Source organism: Labeo rohita, chromosome 1, assembly GCF_022985175.1.
Source record: "Labeo rohita strain BAU-BD-2019 chromosome 1, IGBB_LRoh.1.0, whole genome shotgun sequence".
Lineage (NCBI taxonomy): Eukaryota > Metazoa > Chordata > Actinopteri > Cypriniformes > Cyprinidae > Labeo > Labeo rohita.
Genome location: NC_066869.1, coordinates 20104954 through 20117598, shown reverse-complemented (window position 1 = coordinate 20117598; position 12645 = coordinate 20104954). Strand labels below are relative to the sequence as shown.

The window sequence follows — 12645 nt, the reverse complement described above, 5'->3', positions numbered from 1 at the left end:
GTTTGTTTTTTTTGTTCATTCCATAATGTTATCAATATTTGTCATTTATAGATGTTGGAAAAACAAATACTACAGCACCTGCGAAAAAAACAGTTGCCTCAACAATATCCCGTCCTGCTGCCAGCAAGCCTTCAATTTCAGAGGCTCCTAAACCAGCAGCAGCTACCAAACGACCTCTACCTGCCGTCAAAGCACCTCAACCCAAACCAGATGACAAAAAAAGTGTACCTACACGTAAGGTTCCTCCTAGTCCACGAAACAATCTCTCACGACCAGCATCAGGCAAGAACACTGCGGCATCTCCCAGTCACAAACCACCAGGTAGCATGGTCAGTGCGAAGCTTCAGCCAGCTAAACCGACAGAGTCTGTCAAAGGAAAGCCTGATGATAAAGAACCTGCAACAAAACCTGAAGATAAAGAACCTGCAGCAGAACCTATGCAGCTTTCAGCAGCTGCAGTAGCTACTGTTGCTGTAGCCACAGCTGCAGCAATAGCTGGGGAAGAATCTGTTTCAGAGCCTGAAGCTACTCCAACTGTAGAGAGCTCTCTGGATGTCCCAACCTCTTCTTTAGATGTTCAGGAGAAGGTAGACATGCAGGTCACTAATGTCAACTCCCAAAATGTGCTGGATATTTCAAACACTGAGCCAGAGGCTCAAGAGGCCTTAATAGAAGCTGGTTCTGTTGAAGTGGTTTGTCCGACATCAACTGTAGTTGATCAAGAATCTGAAGAACAGCCATCTGGAATAGTTGACGAAGTTGCAGCTGTGGCACCAGTTCCAGAGGAAGAAACTGAGCGGGAAACCTTAACGGCTTCACAATTTGATAACTCTGCTGCTGCCATAGTGTCCACTGGCATAGAGGCGGTTGAAAAAGCTGAACAGATTAACAGTGACTGTTATGAAGATGTGGAAGAAGAAGAGAGGGAAGGCAGTCAACAAGTGTCTCTATCAGAAATGAGTGGCACCCAGCCTACTGAAGAGTCTCGACCTGGGTCTGCTGGGCTTGCTGGCTCCGTTTGGCGGGCAGGAGCTTTGCTCTCTGAGCTTGACTCTGAGGATGTGAGTTGCAGCCAGCAGGGAGCATCAGAGCTAAGTGCTCCAGGTGTCCTGGAGGGCACAGAGAGCATGGATGATCTAGGGGATGCAAGCCTTAAAGGAGCTGATGGTGAAGGTGCATCTGTTGGGTCCCCTGACTTTGAGAAGGTTTCTGATATTCTTACTAATGAGGATGAAGATGATGAGGAGGATGATGATGATGACGATCGAGTCTGTGACATGGAGGTTGGGTCAGAAAGAGCAGAGGACTCTAATAGGCAGCATCATGACAATGAGGATGACGAAGAAGATGAAGATGTAGAAATGGCAAGCGAGGGCATTACTGAGAGCGGACTTGAAAGTTATGGGAATGCAGATGAAGATGACTTGACTGAAGACTATAGATTAGACAACTTGAACCGAATCCAGCCTCCTCCATTGGTTCCTTCTGCACCTCTGGCAACCCAGTGGAACCAGCCTAGTTACTTTGCAGATACCTGGGCCCAGCCACCACAACCTGCCTCAACACTTCTTTCAAGTCCTTCCCCTGAATGTTGGCAAGCAGACCCAGAAACCCCAACACAGACACCTGCTCAAGCAAGACTTGATGTTACCTCTGAAGGAGGCTCTCCATCAAACCTTTTAGAGCCTCCACCTTGCACACCTCAACTAGCCCAAGTAGCTGCTGCAGAGGGGAGTGTTAGCCTCAAACCAGGGTTAACACCCTCTCAAACTTGCAAGTTCCTGTCTGATACTTCCAGTGACCCTGACCTAGCATCCGACAGTCCCAGAGACACAAGTATACCAGAAGAGCTGAAAGACAACAACTTTTTGGATATTGAGACTCATTCTAAAGTAGAGCTCCAGCCAGAACCACTAAACCCAGTCCCTGCTGTCTTGCCAGACATCATGCAGGATCTAGGCATCCACCTTGAACGTGCTGATGAGGAAGAAGAACCCGAAACTCTGCCAGCTGATGATGTACTGGGTGGTCCAGCAACTGCCCCATCATCTCCTTCGTCAGCAACTGAGGATGAGGCAAGTGACACCGAAGGTGAAATGCAGATAAGTGACCCTCAAGCTGAAGTATCTGGCACTGGGAATGTCTTTGGAACAGCACCTGTGGAGCATAACTTGTCCACTCTCGAGGAATCTGAAGAAATGAGTGGGGAGAACGGAGGTGGTGGTGGTGGTAGCGAGACCCCTCAGTCTGCCACTTCTGCTGCATCCTACGGCTTCGACTACATGACTTCCAACTCTAATGCCCAGTCATCTGCCGAGAGTTGCAGCAAGAGTCCTGGCATCTTTTCTCTAGAAAATGAAGAGCAGCTCCCAGATGAGGCAAAGGATCCATCTCTTCTTAAAGAGTTGACCCTAATACCCACTTCTGCATCTGGGGACAAGATTGACCCTATTAACAGCCAACATGGAGAGATCCGGTCACACCCAGAGCAGCAGTACATGCTGTGTGGAGAGTCCAGAGAGCTGCCTGAGCCTGATTCGGTACCAGGAGCTGTACCATTAGAGTCTGGCTTGATTGATCCTTCATCCCCACAGCACCTGCAGGAGGACCAAGATCTTGACACTCAGCATCCCTACTACTCCACTATATGCGAAAAAACTGATAGTCCCCTGGCAGGTAATGTATAGAGTGCACTTTAAAAATCCACCTTCCAGTGTACCTTGTTGATGTCATCTCTATATAAGGGTTTTGTCTAGCTTGGGGTTTCCCTGTTAATGATGTCTTTTTATTCAGTTAAGAAAACACTCATTCAGCAGTGCCACTTTCACAATATGATACAGCTGTTGAAATTACATTTATAAGTATATGGCTTAGAACCTGTATGTGCAATAGCTACTACCATTTACACTAAAAGTGACCGTTTTTTCTCAACTGTTCTTTTTAAATCTAATAATGGGTGTTGGTCTAAACTGGCATGAAATTGTGGAGTCGTTCAAAATGACAAAAGTAATCGTTGAAGAAAAATGAACAATGTAATGGACTTTCAACATATTTTGTGTGTATTTACCAATTCTTTTTTACTGAACGAATGCATATTCATTGCTTTTTGTATTCTGTTGTCTATTAACTAAATACCAGTCTTTCATCCCTTTTCCATCGTCACCATATCCTGTCCTCACGTTTCTCTCTTCTGCACTTTAGGGTTTGCTAACCCCTTACTTTTTTATGTCTGGTTTATTTGGAGTACTTCATGTCTTAGCGTTAAATAAAGGTTAGATATTTAACATGATTTCTCTTTTCTCTGTATGTTTCTTGATGTTTGTTTGGGTTTTAAGATTATTTGCACTGGTTTGTTTTGATGCCAACTGTTCAATCACTATGGACTGTCGCAAATTGGTCACATTTTAAGTAACAATGAAGATTTCTTTGTATATTCATTGTATATTCATTCGATCAAGGGTCTTCAGACTTGGTCCTGGAGGGCTGGTATCTTGTAGAGTTTAGCTCCAACCCACCTCAACACACCTGCCTGGAAGTTTCTCGTATGCCTAGTGAGACCTTGATTAGCTAATTCACACGTGCAATTAGGGTTGAAGCTAAACTCTACAGGACAACAGCCCTACAGGACCACGTTTGGAGACCCCTGCATTAGATATTCAATTTTTAGAAACAAAGTAGAACTACTACATAAAGCTGAGACACTAATTCATGGTATTCATGGTGTAAACTTGCACACAAAACACATTAAACATTCTATAAGCGAATTATGTAAAGAAAACGGGATTCTTGCAGCAGAAGGAGAGTGTTTTTTCTATGCCAGTATGTTCCTTCTGCTTGTATTCCTCCTCCCTTCCTTTTCGACCCCGCCTTCCTCTCAACTCCCTACCATCCAGAGGAGGAAAAAGAAGATCTGACCCCACCAACCTCCTGGATCTCACCCTCTATCAAGGTGCTTTAAGTCCTCCACCTCCTTTTTTTTTGTTCTCCATCTTTGTATTTTGATACCGCTGCTTCTGGAGTAGACTTTGCACACCTTCCACTTTGGGACTAACTGGGTGCAACTGCTTTAATCAGTCTGATTATTAACAGTTTGAGCTGAAGCTATTTGAAAGGACCTGGCTTGACACATTTACCTGGACTAATTGGACTTCAATAAATCCCAACGCTGGGTTGTTCTTAATGGCCAAAACTGGACTTGCTTTGCACAGTGCACTTTTCTGTAATTTTTCCTGTTTAAGCATGCTCACCCTCATCAAAGAAATATGCTGTACACTGGGGTGGCTTATTGTGTAAAGCATGTTTTATTTTATATGCATGGGTCTATTGATGGGTCATGTTTTCTCATTGTAAAAAAAAAAATGTTTGCTTCACGCTGTATTGTACTGTGCATGGTGAGCGCTCACTTTTGCATGTGTTCAGCTTGTCACATTAAGGGAGACTGTTTATCTCATCTGCTGCTTCTTTTTTTGTTTGCTCTTCACAATAGTTACTGCATATACAGGGTGTAGCCACTTTTATTGCACAAATATCTTCACAAAATGTTTTTGAGAGAATGTCACCAATTAGTTATGTTATTCATTTCTTCTCCACTAAAATTATTTAATCTTCTATCCAACAATTTTGTTTCCCACAATGCTTTTTCTGCTTCACCACACTCTACAGTCTTTGACGTTATTGCTTTATTGCATTCTGCTTAACTCTCCTTTTTAACACGTTTGCTTCATTCACAGAAAGAAACTCCCACTTTCCACCACAACCAAATGACTTGCTTTCCATCCAAATGACGATGTCATCCAAACTTCGTCTCCGGCCACGTGCTCCCCATGTGACCCAACCACCACGGCTTCCCACCGACCTCCCTCCCAGAATACCAAACATGGTGTCAAACACCCAGCTCCGATGTCTAGAGCAACACCAACAGCACCTTCATGAGATCCAGCAACGGCAGGAGAAACGTAATCGAGAACAAGCTAAACCGGAAGAAGCAAAAGAGGAGAAACAAGCAAGGAATGAGAGAGAGCAGCAAGATGAGGAACAGAGGAGATCTTTACTTGAGTTACAACTTAAGCAGCAAGAGCAAGAACTGAAGCAGCGACAGCAGATCATGCAGTGGCAACAAGAACTTGAACAACAACAACAGCAACAGCAAAAACACAAGGTCCATACACCAGTTGTCCACTCTCCTTCATCAGGTCTCACCACCATCTATGAAACTGTGGAAACGAGTGACTCAGAAGACGAAGAGGAGGAAGGCCAAGGAGTGGTTGAGGAAGTAGAAGATAAAAATTCCTTTAATGTAAGCCCTGGAGAAGATGTGCAAAGATGCACTGAAGAAAATGACTCTGCTGAGCTTTATTCACAATGTACAACACCTTCCCCAGAGTCTATTACTCGGGGTCCACAGCGAGAGCTTCAGGAGACAGAACCTTCAGCAGACCAAGACAGTTCTCCCTTGGGATTTCCTGAACGACCTACACCTCTGGAGTTCGACTGGTGCAAGAAGGTGGACATTGTCCAGCAGCTTATCAATCAGACGTTACTGCTTGCAGGTGATGGTTGCTCGCCACTTCTTCTGCTACCTGGAGGAGCAGGTGGGACACTCAGCCCTCTTGAAAGCAGCCTGTGGCCTAACTTGTTGCCACCTTTGACACCCCCTTCAGCCACTGTGACATCTGTGAGCAGCTTCTCACCTGAGGCTCCAGGCAGCTCTGCTCAGGGTGAGTGGACCGTTGTAGAACTGGAGACACATCACTAAGGAAAGCTGAATGCTTACCAAATATAAACTTTTGGACTCAAGATACTTGAGATGAAGGTCCACCAGTAGGAAAGCGCATGTTGTAGCATTAGATAATGGAGTCTTCTCTTGGCAAAATCTTACTTAGGATGTAGTCACGCATTTGACTGGTTCATCCAATTTTGTTCTGCAGTATTTCAGAGTAGAAAATTGTGTGAACCTGAAACTGATACTGCACAGTGTGCTGGACTATCACCATCTTGCCCTCTCTTTGATTTGTGTTCATACTGACAGTTATTCTAGTGCAGCAAGCTTTCATTTCCACTCCCTGCTCATCCAAAAGCAATGAAACACTACAGTCCATGCTTTATGCCGCTGATACAACCTCCCTGCCAAATTGATCAGCCATATCTGACCTGCCCTCATGCCAAAAGGCCATTTCCTTGAGGCTTAATGGAGATGTCTAGCTGGCTTGAGCTACATACATTTATCTCTTACTCATTATTGAGCCTTCTACCCACAAAGGAGGCAAGATGCCAACTCCGTGACTGAGCAAGTTAAAACCAAATGGGCTCCTTTCTCTGACTTTGAGCAGAAGATTAGTGAAAAAGATAAAACCTTGAGGTAAATTGAAACATGCAGGTTCAAAATTCAGATCAAGCAGTCTTTGTGCACTATGCTGATTACAAAAAAAAAGACCCAAACACGTTTAATTTAGTTCTTGTGCAATTGCACAAAATTATTAGTTATTGAACAACTCTCTGCTTGCGCATTCTACTGTTTGACACGATTTGCAGGAGTTAAGGAGAGTATTTTAAAGTAAATTTGCTGATTCAACAGCTGTAGTTGATCCAAATGGAAATGTTTAATTAATTGAGTAATTGTGATAATGCTAAAATACAAGACGGTATTGCATATTTTCCAAAGCATGCACAGCCATCCAAAATTTTAAACTGATTTGGTTTTGTTTTTGGTTTAATCCTTATCTTAAAGAAGCATGACTCATGAAGTACTAAGTAATGATTTTTTTTTTTCCTCAAGTATATGCACTGCTGTAGCATTTTAAAAATGGCTGACACCAGACGCTTTGCCATTACAGGGATTTTTAATTATATTATTATTATATTTTTAATGACACAGGAAAAACTGTGCAGCTATATCAAATGATCATCTTTACTGTGAACCTTCTGAACACTGTGCCTCCCCTACCGGTCCGAATTATGAATGATTAGTATCTATCTGAGGAAAAAGGAGCAGCTCTTGTAACTGCACTCATGCAGTTTAAGTTTTCTGGTTTGTTGTGCCTGAGATTGACTCTGACATTTAGAGGACCTGAAGGACTTTTTGCTAAATAAGCACTCTCATACACTGTGTCACAATAGCCTCCCAAGTGTTTACTGTCTCTAATTTGGTTAGAGAAATTGTTAGATCTCATCTAGTATGAATGGAAAAAATGTCTTTCTGAAGTGCTCTGAATTGTTTGGTCTCTACGTATTTCTCTGCCACCACCGAGAAAGAAAAAAAAAAAAGAAAAGAAAAAAGTTGGCCTATTATGTTCACCCAAATTTATACTAATAATGATAAAATTGAATGTTGTTTAAACATTGATGTTTGTGAGTCTGGTGAGGAGTTTTGTTTGTCTGAATGAATTGAATGAGGTTGGCCCAGTGAAACGTTCAAGCACAATTTGATTATTGTAGCCCCTATTATCGTTTTTTTGTCATATGTGATGGTACATGTATATTATTTTAAAGGGACAATGATAAAGTCTGTTTACTGTATTATGAAGAGAGATTACTGTTTTAATTTCATTTGTGCTGTACTGGTGTGTACTGCCGATTTGTCTAGTGCTGTGAAGTAGTTTAGAGATTTGTATAATATTGTGTTTGTACACTGTAAATGTAGGAGCATTTATTTAAATCAAACTTTTATCAAAGGAACCGCTTTACATTTTAATCAGGGAACAGGGATTCCAGGTAGATTTTGTCTTTCATTGTATTTTGGCTTAACTACTGTTGTTTAACATATCACAGTTACAAACACCATACAGGGAAAGCTACTGTATCGACACACGAACCAGCAGTAAAAAATGCACTGAAAATAACTTTATAGCTTTGACTGGGTTGATTTACAAGACATATGAAGGAATACAACAGCATTATTCATAATGCTCTACCCATCTCCACTGATCTTTACTGTGTTTTCCAATTGTGGAAAGACTTAACTGCTTCTGTCTTTTATTGTGTATATTTTTGTAATTTATTGTTTTAAAAGGAAGGATTGTTTTATTTCTTTGTTTTATAGAGAAAAGTAGGCAGTGAGCCTTGGCTGCCAGCAGGTTTTGTTTCTGGACTTTGTAACGAATTACTTGGACAGCCACTGTATTTTAATGTTTTCATGAAAAATAAAGTTGGTTTGACATTTAATCTTGAACTTTCACTCTGTTTAATGAGTTTTCTATCGCTAGTGTAAATTATTTACCATATAACAAACTGATATGGCAGAACAATAACCATAACAGCTATGAATGAACTATAAAAACAGTGTTTGAAAATTTGTAAAAACTGACAGGCGTTAGATTTTTCTGTCTGTACTTACATCTGATTTCAATAAACCAAAGGCTCTATCCAGAATGGGTGAGGCCCTATGCAAGCACCACCTCAAGTTTTCATGCCAAATGTGCCATCTGTTTCCTGAGACAACAGCACCCCCAGCAGGCAGTCTGTAGCAGTGCAGGATGAGGGCTCCTCACTTCCCAGACACAATAGCTGCTTGTACTGACCACAAGGAATTGAACACAGCGCCCTACAAAATATACACAGAATTAAGTTTCGTCTAGGTGTTGTTCTTAAGTTACATATTCACACATTGATCTCTTATCAGATATGTGTTTATCAAGAATTAGCTTGTTTTTTCTTTGACTTATGGTAGCTTATTGTACTGTAGCTACGGAATTATAAAATAATGTATAGATGCCATATGTTAAATGATGGCATAAGTAACTATAACTCATTTAATCATCATTTTCTCCATCTTTTCATATGAAACTGAAGGTTTAAGTTAAAAATGCATTACCAATCAGTGACGTCCTCTGTGTCTGGGTCAGGGTATGTCTGGATCCACCGGCCAATAGACCAAATCCTCTCGACTCTATTCTCTCTATCGGTTTCTGTATTTTGCTTCTCACAGCTTCCGTCTCCATCCTTATCATCTGCTGCCTCAATGACATCCTCACAACACAGGAAGTAACTGTGAAGGTAGGAAATGGTCGTTATAAAGACGAAGATATGACATTATCCCTTGCCAGTTAGGCCTGTAATTGTTTCCCTCTGCATCTAACATGTGCTAAATGTTGCTTGGTTGCATTCTATTTGCTGAATAAAATTCAGTACTTGATTGAGTACTTACTAATTTTGGGGTGCTGATTCCAAAAATAGTGGCTGTTTTGCTCTAGCACATCAGACTTTCTCACAAAATATGGTGCGTTTTGTAGCATTTTTGCTTTCAATGACATGATTCATATCATCCTCTAAGCCAGGTTGCAAATATTTAATTCTCAGCCAATTTGCACAAATATTAATGATTCCAAGTACATTAAAGGTGATAGCTGGAAGCTCATTTCAGCCACTGAATAAAAAAATTAAAAAGGTAATTGTGACTTTCTATCTTACAATTCTGACTTTTTTTCTCGGAATTGTGGGTTTGCATCTCGCAATTAGATTTTTTTTTTCTCAAAATTGTGTGATACAAACTAGCAATTCTGACTTTTGCTTTCAGAATTGTGAGATATAAACTCACAGTTCTGACCTTTTTTCTTGCAATTCTGGCTTAACACAAAACTGTGAGTTAAGTCAGCATTGTGAGATATAAACTTGCAATTCTGAGAACATATCAATCTTTTTTTTTTTACCCTTAAAACTGAAACTTTATAACTTTTATATCTTACAATTTAGAGAAAAAAGTCAGAATTGTGAGATATAAACTTGCAATTGTGAGAAAAGTTAAAATTGCGAGACACAAACTTGCATTTGCGAGAAAAAAATTTATAGTTTATATCTCGCAATTCTGACTGTAACTCGCAATTGTGAGTTTATATCACACAATTCTGCGAAAAAATGTAAAAATTGTGAGTTTATATATTGCAATACTGACTTTATAACTCGCAATTGTGAGTTTAGCCTATATCTCACTATGAGAAAAAAGTCATAATTGTAAGATAAAATAAGATAAAATATAATATAAACCATTTTTCTTTTTTTTTCTCAGATGCAGAAACAGGCTTCCACAGATAGCTGATATACATAGCTGATATATAATATGAAAAAAGAAAGACAAATTTGTATATGATGCGAAGTTAAAGTTTTATTGATGTTTTTGAACTGAGCAGCACCAAAATTAGGTAATATTAGGCCTTTTTGCAAGGCTGTTATTAACTGATAATAACACATTATTATTATTATTATGAATAATAAATAAATTATATATACAATTGGCAAACTCCTTTTTTCATTTTTATAAAGAAATGGAAGAATCCCTCAAATTCTACTCTGTTCTATATCTATTCTATCTACTTGTTTTCTTTTTATTTATAAAAAAGGTAACCCTCTAACACTAGTATTCTCTATTTTTTTTTTTTTTTCATTTCATGTACTCGTTTTCCTTTTAATTATTATGAAAAATAATAACTTGACACTTCACTACAGTGTTAGACTAACTGGGACTTATATATTGTTGCTCTTCTGTTGTTTTAATTGCTGCTGTTATCCTCAGTTGTAAGTCACTTAAGATAAAAGCGTCTGCTAAATGATTAAATGTTAATGTAATTCTCTCTGACTGAACCTCACTTACTACTCTGCACCATCATATGTCTGTCCTTCTCCTTCTCCCTCTATTTCTCGCTTCACATTCCAGCGCATACGTTTGTACAGGCCCGTATTGGCTGAGGCAAGAAAGGGGGTGGGGCAACAGTAGCGGAAGATTGACAGCTTCATGCTGTCAATTTGACACTGGCCAATATAGAAGTGTGAGATACTGTAAAAAAGATACATAGTAAAACATCTGCAATATTGAAAATCGTAATAATAGAAATAACCCAATGTGAAATCCCTCTGTATTTTGTGACTACAATCCTCACATTCATTTGTAAATCTGTCTATGATTTATAATCTGTTTGTACCTCAGCGGATCAGATTCCTCCAGTAAAAACAAACTGAAGGAGGCGTACAGCAATACCAGCTGTTCTAGACGAGAACACAGTTGCTGAGAAAACTGCAAAAGCTGTGATGGGATACAAACACATTAAATATGTGGGTTGTGCAGTGTAAGATGTGCAGAATAAATCAGTTTCTCACCTGTGAGCGTATATATGTGGATAGAGGTGGACGGAAGGGGTCAGAGTTTCTGGCTGTGGACTCCAGGTAAGTGAAATATGGCTGACAAGTTTGCAAAAACATTGGGACAATATGGGCAAACCCATAATTCTGGAGGCAGTCTCGGCTAAAAAAAAACATACAAGAGTAGATGCTTTCAAAAAGCATTTGTTTGTTAAAACAAAGACAAAAATATCTAAAATGTACCTCCATAAAAGCTGTGTTTGAAGCTCATCCGCCTTGTTCAGCAAGTACTCAAGTTGCCTTTCAATCGGAGAGATTTTTTCATCCATCATTCTCTTATCCTGATTGGACAAAGCACTTCCTGCGCCTTCTGCACCTTCAGCTAAGAAACCCCTCTCAACATCGAACGAGGGCGCCATTGCGTCTTCTGTGAAAAAGAGCAATATTATGTGCATCAGTGTGCTGGGATTTGGAAATAATTACTTTTAATTTCTTCTTGATTACCTTCAAAAGCTTGTGTATTCGTTGCTAATTCTGTCAGAGACTGGTCCGCTTCATTTTCCTCGCATAGTGAAGACTTCAACTCCTCTTGCTCTGTGTTAGCCATTATGAGTTAATCAACCTAGCATGAAATAATAAGCTCTGTGAGAAAAAAGTATATAAAAATACATTTTAAAGTAACTGACAACTGCACCGTCGCAACACAATCGTTAATCGCATGTAAACACTTCAGTTAGCGTAATACACATGACAGCAGAACTACAAATACCTGCAATTTCACAGACTTTGACGACTAATTGTTAACTTGTCCATTAATATAAATCTGTACATTATATTTCACCAGTGACTAGCCTAATAAATAAAAAAAAACATTGGTTAACTGTGGCAAACTGTCGCGGTTAAAGACTGAGTTAAGTACTTACTATAAGCATATAGTCCGTTGTAGTGCCACTACCATATTTGTATTTCCTCAACCGTTGGCAGGCTCGTTATGACCATATTTGTATTTCCTCAACCGTTGGCAGGCTCGTTATGACCATATTTGTATTTCCTCAAGGGCTGTAAGGCCACTCGTTATGACTATATTTGTATTTCCTATTCTAATCCTGCTGCAATCACGAAAACAGGTAGGCCTATCCGAGTTATACTTGCCTGTTAAAGGTAGGGTATGTTTTTTTTTTTTAATTTATTTTTTTATTTTTTTATTAATGTTTTTTGTTATACTGGTTGACAGTCTCTTCACAGCCTAAATATGATAAAGTATTATTTAAATATTATGAAACATTATTCATCTTCTGTGGATGGCTCAGGACCATAAAATGTTTGTCCAATCATTCACAGTTTGGGGCGTGGCTACTGTAGCAGGCTGAGCCAGAGGGTTTTCAGGACAGACATGTATATCTATGTTGTCTGTATGTACATGGGTCATTCTATAATTAGGGGTACATTTAGAATTTGACAATGTAAAGAAAAAGATTTTCCTGTTTCCCAAAAACCCAAACATGACCTTGCATAGCTGCTTTGAAACAATCTTTATTGTATACAGTGCTATGTAAATAAAGATGATCTGTAGGAATA

At 39.7% G+C, this 12645-nt stretch overlaps 2 protein-coding genes across 4 annotated transcripts in view; one reads left to right on the top strand and one right to left on the bottom strand.

Moving 5' to 3' along the window:
- The window catches only part of prr36a (proline rich 36a), a 28012-nt gene extending 19852 nt beyond the window's left edge, over positions 1 to 8160 (top strand). The window contains exons 5-6 of the mRNA XM_051110392.1: positions 52 to 2676; positions 4731 to 8160. Coding sequence (XP_050966349.1) covers positions 52 to 2676; positions 4731 to 5755 — 3650 coding nt within the window. The 3' untranslated portion in view covers positions 5756 to 8160. The remainder of the gene's footprint in view (positions 1 to 51; positions 2677 to 4730) is intronic.
- Positions 8161 to 8280: 120 nt separating this feature from the next.
- Positions 8281 to 12117, bottom strand: c1h19orf67 (chromosome 1 C19orf67 homolog). Of its 3 annotated transcripts, none has more exons than XM_051110406.1 (8): positions 11991 to 12117; positions 11572 to 11689; positions 11311 to 11494; positions 11086 to 11230; positions 10911 to 11011; positions 10583 to 10765; positions 8810 to 8983; positions 8281 to 8539 (listed from the first exon to the last, which is right to left on the bottom strand). In XM_051110406.1, the coding sequence occupies exons 2-8, from the start codon at positions 11672 to 11674 to the stop codon at positions 8395 to 8397; spliced, it is 1035 nt and encodes a 344-aa protein (XP_050966363.1). In that variant the 5' UTR covers positions 11675 to 11689; positions 11991 to 12117; the 3' UTR covers positions 8281 to 8394. The 3 variants fall into 3 exon arrangements, with proteins under 3 accessions (XP_050966363.1, XP_050966370.1, XP_050966379.1); XM_051110413.1 differs by lacking the exon at positions 11991 to 12117 and adding an exon at positions 11837 to 11963; XM_051110422.1 differs by lacking the exon at positions 10583 to 10765.
- Between the last annotated feature and the right edge of the window lie 528 nt (positions 12118 to 12645).

Bases quoted from the DNA above. Each gene is read 5' to 3' on its own strand.
- c1h19orf67 (XM_051110406.1), bottom strand. From the start codon at position 11,674: ATGGCTAACACAGAGCAAGAGGAGTTGAAGTCTTCACTATGCGAGGAA. The intron at 11,012-11,085 runs GTGAGAAACTGA...ATCCCATCACAG, and splicing joins CCACATATATACGCTCACAG to CTTTTGCAGTTTTCTCAGCA. The intron at 8,984-10,582 runs GTAAGTGAGGTT...CTACCTTCACAG, and splicing joins ACATATGATGGTGCAGAGTA to TTACTTCCTGTGTTGTGAGG.